The sequence below is a fragment of the Periophthalmus magnuspinnatus genome, chromosome 16 (genome assembly GCF_009829125.3).
Source record: "Periophthalmus magnuspinnatus isolate fPerMag1 chromosome 16, fPerMag1.2.pri, whole genome shotgun sequence".
In the NCBI taxonomy this organism is placed as follows: Eukaryota; Metazoa; Chordata; class Actinopteri; order Gobiiformes; family Gobiidae; genus Periophthalmus; species Periophthalmus magnuspinnatus.
In genome coordinates this window covers 19,963,718-19,977,576 of record NC_047141.1, presented here as the reverse complement: position 1 = coordinate 19,977,576, position 13,859 = coordinate 19,963,718, and the positions used below count along the sequence as shown (strand labels likewise).

At 37.4% G+C, this 13,859-nt stretch overlaps 1 protein-coding gene across 2 annotated transcripts; it reads left to right on the top strand.

Annotated features, from left to right (window-relative positions):
* The first annotated feature begins 645 nt into the window (after nucleotides 1-645).
* LOC117383878 (galanin receptor type 1-like) lies at nucleotides 646-12,476 on the top strand. Of its 2 annotated transcripts, XM_033981124.2 has the most exons (4): nucleotides 646-1,574; nucleotides 1,652-1,717; nucleotides 10,339-10,573; nucleotides 11,094-12,008. In XM_033981124.2, exons 1-4 carry the CDS (start codon nucleotides 909-911, stop codon nucleotides 11,114-11,116), a joined length of 990 nt encoding a protein of 329 aa, XP_033837015.1. In that variant the 5' UTR covers nucleotides 646-908; the 3' UTR covers nucleotides 11,117-12,008. The 2 variants fall into 2 exon arrangements, with proteins under 2 accessions (XP_033837015.1, XP_033837013.1); XM_033981122.2 differs by having other exon boundaries at nucleotides 10,339-12,476.
* The last annotated feature ends 1,383 nt before the right edge of the window (nucleotides 12,477-13,859 follow it).

Sequence of the window (13,859 nt, the reverse complement as noted above, 5' to 3'; positions counted from 1 at the left end):
CTGGAGCATAACATTAAAAAGTGGATGGATAAAACTTTTGGAATAAATTTAACCATAGTGGTTACTTTTTCTGCAATTTTTAAGTGTTTGATTGATTAATTGCTCCATACCTCTGCCTCGGCATAGTTCATTTTTCCAAGAGCACCAAAATTCATAAAACAAACTGTGCAATCATTTGTGTATACAGCAACAAACAAAGACATTTGCTTTAATGATTCTGGATAATGATTATTTAATATCCCTTTAATGAGAAATTTATAGCTTTCCAAATACAAACGTTTCCCCCCTATCTTGGTATCTCCTGTCTCACTGTTGAAATTGCTTCCAGACTTTAGAATCCCTGGAAACAAACTGGGGAGATCATAGATTCAGCAATTATTACTTAAGATTCAAAGACGAATAGGCTATGCGTTTCCACGAGCTAAGTCTGAACAGGAACAAGTGGGGAAAAATATATTTATATACCAAAAAAAAAAAAAAAAAAAAAAAAAAAAAAAAAAATCCAAACAAACAAAAAACCTTCCAAAACATCCAGGTACATATTTTCATATTCAGGCCCTTTCTGGGGAGGTGATGTCGTGGTACTGACGTGCCTTATTGGCCCAACCCCCGGTATATGAAGAGAGCGCAGGAGAGCGAGTCTATGGTGACTGGATCCGCGCGTCCGTCCAAGCGCAGCAGAGCATCAGGTGCGCACCGAAACGCACGGGGCTGGAGAGATTTCAACAGAAACATGAACCTGCGTGTTGGTTTTATTGCAGACAAACGTGGATTTGAAACGGTACGGCATGAGAAAGAAAGGCAGCCACGTCGTGCGTAAATGGAAAAGCCCTTCGATTACGACTTTTAAGAACTGTGCCATGCGTAACACAGCAACTTTTTATCATTTTTAGCCGCCAATCGTAAATATGAACTTCTCGGATGCTGTATGGCTCTACGAGGAGCCTTGGAACATTAGCAGAGGGGAGGAAGAAGATCATAAACTTTTATTTGGCATTGGCGCGGATAATTTCATCACGCTCCTCGTGTTTGGACTTATCTTTACGCTCGGAGTGCTTGGGAACTCTATGGTCATCACAGTATTGGCCAAAAGCAAGCCGGGAAAACCACGAAGCACTACCAATATTTTCATCCTCAATCTAAGTATAGCTGACCTGTCCTACCTGCTCTTCTGCATCCCCTTTCAATCAACTATTTACATGATGCCAACTTGGGTCCTCGGTGCGTTCATATGTAAATTCATTCACTATTTCTTTACTGTTTCCATGCTCGTGAGCATATTTACGCTGTCTGCTATGTCCGTGGACCGCTACATTGCGATCGTTCACTCAAGAAAGTCTTCATCCATCCGCGTGGCCAAACATGCGTTAATCGGAGTAGTGGTCATTTGGATACTGTCGCTGGCCATGGCTGCGCCCATCATGTATTACCAGAACATATTCCTCAGAGGTGAGAACCACACGTACTGCTGGGAAGTGTGGCCGGATCAAAACCAGAAGAAGATTTATGTCGTGTGTACATTTGTGTTTGGTTATGTGTTGCCTCTGCTCCTCATCTCCTTCTGTTATGCGAAGGTAGGCGTAAGCTTATCTTTACTTTTATCTGAACTGTTTGTGGACTTATTTTATTACTTATGTTGTGTTCTTTTCAGGTTTTAAATCATTTACACAAAAAGCTAAGAAACATGTCCAAAAAGTCAGAGGCATCAAAGAAAAAGGTATGTAGCTTTTTTCTTTCTTTCTTTCTTTTTTTTTTTTTTAACTATCTGTTTATGTGGACTTTATGTTAACATGGACTTGAAGGCAGTGGGGACAGCAAGGACAGGTGGAATGTCACAGAAAGGAATGTTACGCTGTTTGTTAGAGGCTATGGTGAGCTTCCAAGGCACGTCAAGAAAATATGTCTTTTTGTATAGAAAATTCTGATTGACAATATTAGCAGAAAGTAAGTTGGCAGTTTATTACACATTTCAGTTTTCCCTCATTATTTTTTTTATGGTTACATGGTCTGACCTATGTAAAACAGCCAAATGATGCATAACACATCTACCTTAAAAAATATTATACTGAAATGGCACTAGGTTCACATTGTGCCAAGAGGCTTTGTATTTATTTAATATGACGTTGTAATTCATAATAAAGTGACAGTAAAGGCTGAAGTCATCCCATGTTTTTACATATGGTTCCACTCAAAGCCTGACTCATATGACCCTATATGCAACATAATCTTGTGATGGTTTGGTCCATGCCACATGCAGCCTTTTCCTTCTATTTAAACAACAGCTATCATCTTTTATGGATCAAACAATGGGTATATTGCCATTACAAGTTCCCCAAAGGTTATTAAACAGCTGAGAAGTTTAATTAAAAATCATAGCCAGTGATTAAAGTTGAGAGTTCTATTTGTCAGCTTGGGTTGTGGAGTCTCACACGGGAGGTTGTGCTGATAACCCATGTCATTGTAATTTCATTTTTCTCACTTGCCCTTATTATTTGTAGGTTAAATTGACTTTCTGAATAATCTGGTGATTTATGATAGAGTTTGAGTGCAGAGCAATGATAGAGACAGCAGCGGAGGCAAGGGGAAATGCACTATGGCAGCTGTGTGACAAATGACTCACAAACATCCCTATAAACGCGCACAGCCTATCATAGGAAAACGTCCCTGCCAGCCACTGTTAAACAATAACTAATGGGAGTAAATCAAAGGGGTTTAGCGCTGTCATTTTGATATAACAACCAAATAGCAGTCTTAAAACCATATATTGTTAAAACAATACTTAAAACCATGTATTGTTTTAATTGGCCAAAAGATCTATTGTGTTTAAATATGGCTTTTTTATTGGCTTTCCATGTCATTGTACAGATACCAGAGTAAAAAACTAAAAGTAAAAGTAACACATGAAAAAAGTTACTTAAGTAAAAGTATTTAAGTACCTGTTTAAAAATATACTTAAAGAGTAAAAAGTAAAAGTATTTCTTACAGATTTTTACATCTAATGAAGCTTCAAAAATAGTGATTTTGATAAAGATTTGTGTTGAATAGTGTTCAACTGAAACAATTTAACTGATCGCTTTTATTAACTGTTTTTATGTGTAGATTTTTGTTTGCTCAAACAATGAACATGTTAAAAATAAATCTCTTTTCAGTCCTGTTCAAAACTGTTATGGAGTAGAAAGTACACATACTTGCTATCAAAGGTAGTGAAGTAAATGTAAAAAGTATCCACTTTAAAATATACTTTAAATGTATTTTAAATGTATTTTAAAAAAGAACAAATACCTATTTTTTACTTAAGTACACTACTTTACTACTTTTACTTTGTTACATTCCACCAGTGGATTTGATCTTTTATTCTTTATGCAAATTTTATGCAAACGCAGGTCTGGTACCAAATTATACAGTCCAATGGCTCGTGGAGATAAGTAACAGCAAAATAATGCCATCATCACCTTTTAGAAGAAGCTTAATATCTGCCTCCAATGAATGAGCTTGTTGGATGGACATAGGATTTACCCCAAAAGTCAGTTTTGGTGCTTTTTGTGCAGGCTTTGGAATGGCACATTAGTACACTCATATGTGACTGCTGTGGCTGCAAAGGTCTTCTATGTACTATGTATGAGTCGTGATTGATTGAGTTTATGCCTGATATGATCCTTTGACCAACCTTATTTATGAATCCAAGAGTATAGTGACTTGGTAGTTGAAATGTGGTAATGATAAATGTGATGTTGCAGGACACAGAGAAGGGACACTTTTGTCCTGAGCACTGTAACTTCAAACTGCACTGACACAGGATCTGCTGACCCTATCTGTAAATTACACTGAGACCTTTGAGTGAGACACAAAGGCAACTGAGAAGCGCAGTATGTTTCTGCAGCTAAACTTGAATTTCCCTCGAGATCAATAAAGTGTCTCTCTCTCTCTCTCTGTTTCTCTCTCTCTCTATTTCTCTCTCTGTGTCTGTCTCTCTCTCTCTCTAAAACTGTTTGGGATTTTAAACATGTTTACTGTTACTGCTTTTAATTTTTCGCTTCGAACTTTAATTTATTGATCCTGACAAGTAGCTGATTGTATCAGGTTTCACAATATTGAGCCATCACAAGTAGTCATCTGGCTCATTCAGTCTGTGTGAGTTGCATATTGATACAGAAAACATATTTTGTGCCATGCTCTTCCTCTGAACACTGTTTTTATAACTGTCACTTCTGATTTTTGGCATTTTTCATGAGGACTTCATCTGGCCCAAGATCTTAGTTTGACAGATTCAAATAGAGAAATTGAGTAATGGTTCAGTGTCCTTGGTGGAAAGTTGGGCATTTATACAAATAAGGCTGTAATCATTAGGTTGTGTGGCTTAGTGGGGCCTGTCTGAAATATCTCTGACAGCTGCCACAAGCAAGGTCAATCCCACCACTGTTGTGAAATATATTGCATGACCTCCGCTACAACTTAAGGCAACTCAACAGGAATCTATACAAAAATATATTTTTTGAACAAGTAAAGTATGAATAGTTGCAATAGTCTGGTGCAAAAACACTCCTCATGTCATAATCTTATTCATTGCCCCTGGGGAGACAACAGTGCTAAAGCTAATTTTACTTGGCAAGTAATCATGTAGATAATGAATTCTTGAAGTATGCATTAAAAGCCAGTTATGATGTAAGTCCTTGGTTTCTCTCACTGTGAGTCAGTCAGACGTCCAGACTGCGAGTACAGATGGTTTAGGGTAATTATGAAAATTTATATTTGGCAATTTCTGCTACTTTTCAATAGCATCTGTAAGAAACAGGCCGGAAGAATTCCTTAGATAGCAAGTTACATATTCTCAATGGCGATGTAAATTAATGTACTCCCAGTATGACGCATGTCTCTGTGCTAAATGAAAACACTTTTCCATTTTAATTGGTCATCATTTGTACCATAGTGCATTAGGAATGCAACACATTTTATCAAATTTATGTCTGTATGATTTTTGACTATGTAAAAAATGCACAGCTGGGTTATTTCTCTTTCCCTGATCATTCATTTACATCAAAAAGTGTATCTGTTACCAGGAAGGATGTTGTGAAAAACATGCTGTGTCACACATGAATACAATTACTTAGAGTTGCCAAGTGCTAGTTTGATTCTTGCATGAGGCATGACACTTTTCATGCTCATTCCAGTCACAAGTGGTTTGTTCTCTATGTTTAATTATTTTGTGTTCTTATGTACTTAATTGCTAAGTTTTATGCTATAATTGATTTCTTTATATTCCTAACTAAGCTGTGATAAAATCTTAAAAAGAAAATAGTATCGTTGACAATCTGACTGTATTATTGCCTCCACATCAAGTATATAGTTCAGCCTTGGACAAGCCAGCGTCATTGTTACAGCACTGGTTCCACTTGAACTCTGATGTTGCTTGTGTGCTCCTCTTGACCCATGGAATTCATTATGTCGCTCTGTTCTTTCAGCTGTGGCTACACTTGATTAAAAGCTGACATGTGAGTTCAGAAATTGGCTTCCAGGTCAAGATGGGACGACGTATCCAGCTTAGTAATATACTCACCCTCTTTAGGAAACTCACTATAGTACACTGTGCAACACTGACACAGCTGTCTGCAGCATTTTGGAAAGCAGTTAAAATCTCTATCTCTATTTATCTCAGATAAATGCATTTCTCTCCCAATGAATTTGTCTATTCAGTTTGAATCCATTGGACAGGCATCATCTGTAGATAATGTTGTATAAGCCCATTGATACGAGCTAAGAACATCCTCACATGTACCCAGCTATTGACAGAAATCACAATCATATTGTACCCAATAGACTGCAAAGTTACAAGGTATATTGTAGAGCACATCACATCCTGATAAATACCTGTTAGAAGCACCATTTAAAGGAATGTATGTATTGTGCTCTGATCTTCAGGTTCAACTCACCACTTTTGTGCAAAAAGACTGTGGCCATTATGATGTTGACGATATGGCTAAGGTCAATGCATTATCAAGCAGTAGGAATAAGATTTCTTAGAGCAAGCAATGTGTGTGTCCAAGGGCATAGAGATAGAAATCACATTATAGCCTTTCTATAATCTTTACTTTTTTTTATTTATTTATTTATTTAATTTTAGAAATAATAAAATAACCTAAAAATACATAGCCTTATTGGAAGTGACTATTAGAAAGTTAAATATAGTTTATTTACTGTTCTAATGTCTTTTATACTTCTTTTTCTGAAAGAAAATGCCTATAGATCCAAGACTTCTGTCTTGAGTCTATATTTATATACTGTGAGCTTACTGTCCCCAGTGTGTCGCAAAGACTTGACAAATACAAACTGTCCAATGAAAACATTGCCCTTTACACATGGTTAACTATGAGAATCTTTCCCATGCTGCTAACATTATGTTGTTTGTTGTATCTCTGTATCAGTCGGTGACATTTATCTGTCACAACAACAGAACAGTGTTGCTGATAATATTGAGTGTTCATTGAAGAGAGAGAGGGGGCACTGTTGGTGGCCCACCGAATAATGATACTCAGGAGGGCATAAAAACACTGATGATGGGAAAATCTTTGCGCGACAGTGCAGTTCTGCATCTTCTTTTCCCTGTTTTTATATTAACTGTTCCTTTTAGGGGTCAAAACAACAAAACAATCACCTCCATCAGACACTTATTGTAATGCTATTCTAGTGTGTCAATCCGGCTGAGCTCTTAGCTCACACTCTTTGTTCCAGACAACAGGTGATCTACTTGTGACTCCTGTAAAGACGTGTGCATTGTTTCATATGCACTGACTGTTGTATCCCACAGGAGGTTATTAAAGAATCCAGCAGTCAAAAATCATAGTTTAGCTAAGGCGTTTGGCATTCAAATCTGCAGATACAGTTGCTTATAGGCAGTCCAGATACTCCCCAGAGTGGTCAGTCAAAGCTGCCAAATGATCAGATGGGTCATATGGATAGAGGACTATCTTAAAGAGGATGACCCTCGGCTAATGAGGAAAAATTTCAGTTCACCAATGGGAAATCAAAAGCAGGGAGCATAGTATCTTTTGACAATGCTTTGTTTAATGAACATAATCAATGCTATTTGTTATTTGTTGTTTTGTAGCTGCCAATCCCAAATCTGTTGTATCTCTGAAATGTTTGGACCAGTGCAGCTTGACCGTGATGCAGGAGGATGTCCAGTGGGTCCTGTCCAATCCATCTGGACTGCCCCTGGTCGGATGGCATTCCTCCTCTTGTCGTTCAACTGTGCTCTGAGCAACTTGTCCCTATTCTCACTCACATGTCACACACTGCACTGTTCCAGGCAGCTTTAAAAAGTCCATCATTATTTCATTTCCTAAGAAAACACCTATGACATTTTTGAATGATTATCGGCCTTCACGTCTGTTTTAATGAAAACTTTCTGGTACCAGATTTTACTAAAAGTCAGATCCCGGTGTCTATGGATCCACCCTAGTTTGTATAGACAGAACAGGAGCACTGAAGACTGTCTCTTTTGCTTTGAACTCTTATTTATAGTCATTTGGACTATGGAAAATATCTTGCTAGAATGCTGTTTATGGATGACAGGTCAGCTCTTAATTATCTTGTATCAGCATACTTGTTCTCAAGATGGTTTGGGTGATACTATGTGTAAACGGACAGATCACCAATAGTGTAACTTAATAGCTGTCTTTCTGATGCAGTATGTGTGAACACTGGGTTTCCTCACGGATACATTTTAAGTCCCATCCATTTTACTTTTTATACTTATGACTGTGGTGCTTCCCATGATAGTAATTCAATATACTGTTGATACTACGATCATTGGTCTGATCAGTGCAAATGATGACTCATGTTACAAAACAGGCATAATATTTTTGAGTGGAGCAAAGAAAACAACATTCGAGTGAACACATCTAAAAGCTGTGAACTTGTAATTGAGCTGCTTATAACTGCTGATGTTCAAATTTTGGTAGTGTACATTTCTTGGTCTGACCTTGTTTAAAGATCTAAGCTGGAGAAAAACACTAGTAACATTGTTAAGAAGGCTCAGACGCATCTCTTCTTTTCTCTTCTAAGATAATTCACAACAAACTCTAAGATCCTGCTGAACTTTTATCGCTGCATCACGGAAAGCCTTCTGGTTGGTTTTATCACTGTGTGTTTGGGCGACATTACAGCCAAAGAGAGGAAAGTTTTATACAAAGTGATCTGCTCAACCAAAAAGATGTGAACTGTGACCTGCCTGTTCTCAAGGTACTTTACAAATGTTGACTTTTAAAGCAAGCCCTTCAGATTATAAATGACCCCTCTGAGCTCTTCAGATCATAAGCGACCCCTCTGACCATCCTGGCAGATACATGCTCGAGGTTCTTCTCTCTGGAAGAAGATATCGCTCCTTTAAATCTAAGACCTCTCTCCATGCTAACAGCTTCTCCCCCCAAGCTGTTATAAGCTTGAACAATGCACTTTGAACTTGACTGATGCAGCACTTTAATATTTTAGCTATTTAATCTTTGTGACATTTGATGTAATTGTACACTTTGAGCTTTTTGCACATGTTTCTCCAGTGTGTTTTTTTAGGGACATTTTAGGGACTTTGGACCATTCAGACGATAAAATGTTTAGTTCTACTCTGATATGTTAATTACTATGGCAACAGCAGTATATTTTCATTACTCTGAATCCCATGCGTACTACTAATTTTGTGTACACAAAACCAACTGAAGTGAATCGCATTACCTATCATTCAGCTGCTATTAATACTACTTCACTTGCCATTCACTGCAGCGACAAAGTGTGTGAACATCAACGCATCTTTGAGCATTATTCTTGTCCAAGCCAATGAGGCTCAAATGTAATCTAGTGTCGCAATTACACTCCAGACTAAAGAATATGATTGTGCTTTTGTTCCTCGATGGAAATAGTCATTACCCCATGTGGCACCCACAGTATTGGTTCACATGAGGTTGCCTGGTAATGAGTGCTAAACAGCTTCCATAAAAGTGCAGTGCAGTAATCAGCCAAAAGGACAAGGAAGCTCGAATTGATTGCTCTCAAGACAAAGCTGCAGTTGCACTTCGAATTTGAAATGCATCTAACGTCACTTGTTCAAATAAGAAGTTTTCCTTTTTAATCAGAAGTTTTATAAAGTGGGCTAACACAACTAACTTTGTCCATCTCTTTTAAATCACATCATTTTCTGTCATGATTATTGGTAAATAGAGCCGTGGCAGTCAAATCTTTTAAAATTCAATGTGTACATCTCGCTGTTTAAATGATTGCACATACCCTCTGAAAGAAAATAGCTCATATCTCCCCTCCAGCTGTGTTTTGACATTTTGATACACTTCATAAACTTACATAATGGGATTATTGTATTACATCCATTACCACATCTGGCTGCACATCTTGTTTATTGCACAGCACACCCCATTAAACAGTGGGGATTCTGACGATAACACTGCACCAATGTGACAAATGACAGACAATGGAGGTATTTATCTTTTCCAATATGAGAAAAGTACACTCATTGTCTTGAATCTGTACATCAACTTTCCTAATGCCACCAATTTATAGAAAGTCTCAACGGGAACATGATTTAGAGTCGGCTCCAGCCTATTTCGTTACAAAGTGAAACACCCACAAATTACAAGTGCAGTGGAATATCTGAAATATCAGGCACCGTTCGGTTACATTATGCTCTACAATTACTTGAGTATAGATCTGGGCTTGTCAGTGCCATGATTGATTTTGGAGATACAGCTATAGTAAAGTGCTTTTGGAAAATACTGTCCATCCAAGCTTCCTCTTTTCCATGCAGGTATTAGGCTTTCCATCAGTGAGGAGAAGGGAAAGTTATATACATAAAAATATAAAGTCTGCAAAGGCCGTTTGTATTTTCTCAAAACAGATAAAGTAAAGATGTGATGAAGAAGCTGAAAGGCATATTTCTATTGGAGCTAGAGTTATGGGAAATTGCATTTTAGTACAAACAGATGAAAAATGATCACTATCAAATTGAAGTGTGGGGATTTCTTAAGCAGAACTTTATTCCTGTCTTTCTGTATTTCCCCCCAAAAAATATAACGACAGCGAAACTATACTTATGCTCTACTAATGTTACCATCAGCTCCACTATGACTGAGGGGAGAGAGTGTCTATGAAACATTTGAGAGATGATTGGTTGAGAGGTGAAGGTTATAGGCTGTGATTGGCTGGCAGTGATTGACAGATGTGGACACTTCCTGGATCAATACAGCCACTACAACAGTTCTTGATAGTAACATATAGATAATAACATATTTTTTACTCTTTTTGCGTGTAAATCAATGGATGTTGTCTGTTTCTTTGCAGACTGCCCAGACAGTGCTGGTGGTGGTGGTAGTCTTCTGCATCTCCTGGCTGCCTCATCATGTGGTGCACTTGTGGGTGGAATTTGGAAAGTTCCCTCTGAACCAGGCCTCCTTTGTGCTGCGTGTTGCCGCTCACTGTCTGGCCTACAGCAACTCGTCGGTCAACCCGGTCATCTACGCCTTCCTGTCCGAGAACTTCAGGAAAGCTTACAAGCAAGTGTTCAAATGCCAGATCGGTACGAGCGACTCCCCACTTAACGATATCAAGGAGATACGTAGCAAGCCGGAAACGCCGCCGTCTACTAACTGCACCAATGTCTGACTTGGGAGGGGCAATTTAACATTCACAATTAATTTGTTGCTGACATCATTATGACTTTCTATTGCTAATTGTGGCTGCTTGAATTTGAAATCGGCAGCACTTATTCCACATAAGCGCTGTTTGGTATATTGAGTCTTGTTATGTTCTTGGAAATCATAATTAATAACAGAATCCTTTCATGTAACCCCTTTTCTTTTCTGATATAAACAATGGAACAAGATTCATAGTTTGGATTTTAAAACTGTAAAATAAGCTTTCCTCTAGATTGAGTATTTGCTCTAAATAGTAGTCGCACGATATGGTTACCGCCACTGCTAATCATCTATTAAGGGGTTATGATACCACTAACATCTGTAAAATTGCCATTATTTTTGCTTGTAAATATAACAAATGATATCTAGCTTCACACTATATTTGAATGCCTTTTTTTCCAGATTGTGTCGTGCTGTATGACTGAGCCAGGCTTTTGGACACTTCTAATGCATCCTTTATAACCATGGAAACACTCAGACAGGACAGCCAATGGGATTGAAGAATTAACAATGTTGTATCTATGTGATGTGCCAAGCCGTCTCCACACAGCAGCCTTACCTCAATACACTGTAAGATCAAGCCCGGTTTTCATTATGCAGTGTTTAAAGATGATGCATTTTCACTCAGAAGACAATGGCGAGTCATCAGTGACATCAGAGGCAGAGGTTTTAAAGTGTGTGTGTAAAATGGACTGTAAAATGAATGCAAAAGCAGCGTCAAAGGTGTGATAAACAAAATACAGTACATTTAACACTGACGTCGGTAAACAGGAGAAACAGTGGACCAAGAAATAATGTGTCGACAGGGATAAATGGTTCTTGTAAAAGCGCACATCCATAAATAGGAACACTGTAGAAAAGTGGAATTAAGAAGTGAAATCTTTTAAACTTTTACTGCTCTTATTTTGCATTTTTCTATTGCCATTTGTGACAGGTGACAGAGGTGTTTTCTTTTTACTGTTTCTGTTTACAGACACCATTCATTTATTCCTAGTTGAGTGATGTTTTACAGTGAAATGGTACTTGAGTAAAGGTTTTTAGTAACTCACTATTTAGCAGACTTTTTCCCAAAACAGGTTTTTACCCATTTAAACTTTGAACTTCTATGATCCATACTCATATTCTCAGCCACTCTACCCACCCTGGCCTATTGCACCAAAATATAATAATCAGTGCTCAATCACTCTGTACCTGCCATTATGTGCTTGTGGTCAACAACAATTGCACATCCAACTCTAAAACATGCAGGCGTTAGGTAAAGTGTCTTGCTGAAGGGCACAATAACAGTATTCAGTGACCATAGCAAATGCCACAACAAAAAAGAAAAAAAAGAAAAGGAATCTACAGTATATGATAGGTTTGTTTTAATTTTAATGAAAGGACTAAAAATGTAAATTAGTTTGTAAATTAGACAGATCAATGACTTTACCTAATAGTGTATATAGTATATAATGAAAATATAGTGGGTATGTTGGTCCATTTTTACTGTCTGCCAAACTCCAGTATGTAAAGAGCACACGAACAAAATAACTACTCCAGTTTGCAGTTCAACAACGGTGCTCTCTCATCACTAACCACTTAAGTCTGCCTATATTTATTGACATGTGTATAAATACTTTCTGTACAGTTTGCTTTGTCGTTTCAAGACTACCAATGAAGTCAGTGAATTCACACTGTGGAAAAACTACTTCTATGTGAAAAAGTGTATGTAATGTTGAATGTGAAAATACACGATATATTTGCTTGTGTCTATATATGCTTTATTAAACCCCCAGTGGCATTTTCATTTTGTGTTTTGGAAATGTGAATGTTTTTTAACAAGATCTTCTCCTCCAAACATGACCATGGGTTCTATAAATGAGTTCTGTACTACCGCAAAATATCACAATCACCTCCGAGTGCTTTGCGGCCTTGTCTAGAGAAAATAACCATCATAGCTCCCACCAGTTCTGTTCCCTTTAGAATTGGGTTTAGGCTGATTACACACAGGCAGACATTTCCTGGCGCCCAATTACTCCAATGGGTCCTAAGTGTGCTACAACAACAGCTGTTCTGCGCTACCTTGCACCTAATAGCCTAGAAAGGACACTGGACACTTAAGCATAATTAAGTTATATAAACTTAATTAAAATCAGTTTACTAAACATTATATGATATGTAGGTCTATTTAGTTGCCCTTCAGCGCTTGTAATGTGCTCATTTTATCTCTTTGTAGTAATTTGTAGTGATATTTTGTAGTGATTCTCTATTTATACCCATAATAAGTGGTCAGATCGCAATTCTGATGTGACCAAACATGTACTGTGAGACCAGACATCATGCAGCGTGTTTTATACAGGGAGTAACTGTAATTACTGAATCTCAAGTTGATGGAAGAACTCCCCACTTTTGCCAAGTCTTTTCTGCAAATAAACTCATTTGACAGTATTTGACAGTATACTTTGCTTCAGTAGTGTATTTATTGATTAGTTTTTATGTTGTAATATTGCAGTACTTTTCATTTACAGTCCCGGGCTTTACTTTTCCAGCAAATTAAAATCTTACATCTTTTGTAAGAGTAACAGCTGACCTAAAGGATACACCACAGAGCAACAGTCCATATGGTGCAGGAACATAACCAGGGACCTTCTTGGTGTGAGGTGAGAGTGCTTAACATGGGAAGAATAACTGACTCAACTAGAATGTAAACTAAATACATCTACTGAAGAACATAAATATTTATTGAAGATTCTTGGTAAGTACTGCATAATAGTTTGGATGTATAGATTAATAAGACAACATGAATGGGCAAATTGTGATAAATCTATATAAATGAAAATTCAGACAGTATATTATAAAATTATATCATTTTGGAGATACATACACTATGCCTCCAAAAAGTCATCAAATACTAGGTAATAACTAGCAGCCCCAATATATATATTATAAAAAAACTTAAAACTTAACTCTGTTTTTCCCATATTAAATGCTCAAAAGAGTGTAAGCACTGACGTCACTTTCATTTGAAATGTGTGCATAACCTCTAAATACGCCAAAATATTATATCATTAACCATCATAATATCATTAATCATCATTGGGTCTTGGGTTCTTGTTTTGTTCATTTGGACTGTTACGAGGCAGAATAGATTAAGACTGATTAAGTCAGGAAAAAAAAGAATTAGAAATA

Bases quoted from the DNA above. Each gene is read 5' to 3' on its own strand.
- LOC117383878 (XM_033981122.2), top strand. From the start codon at position 909: ATGAACTTCTCGGATGCTGTATGGCTCTACGAGGAGCCTTGGAACATT. The intron at 1,575-1,651 runs GTAGGCGTAAGC...TGTTCTTTTCAG, and splicing joins TCTCCTTCTGTTATGCGAAG to GTTTTAAATCATTTACACAA. The intron at 1,718-10,338 runs GTATGTAGCTTT...GTTTCTTTGCAG, and splicing joins CAGAGGCATCAAAGAAAAAG to ACTGCCCAGACAGTGCTGGT.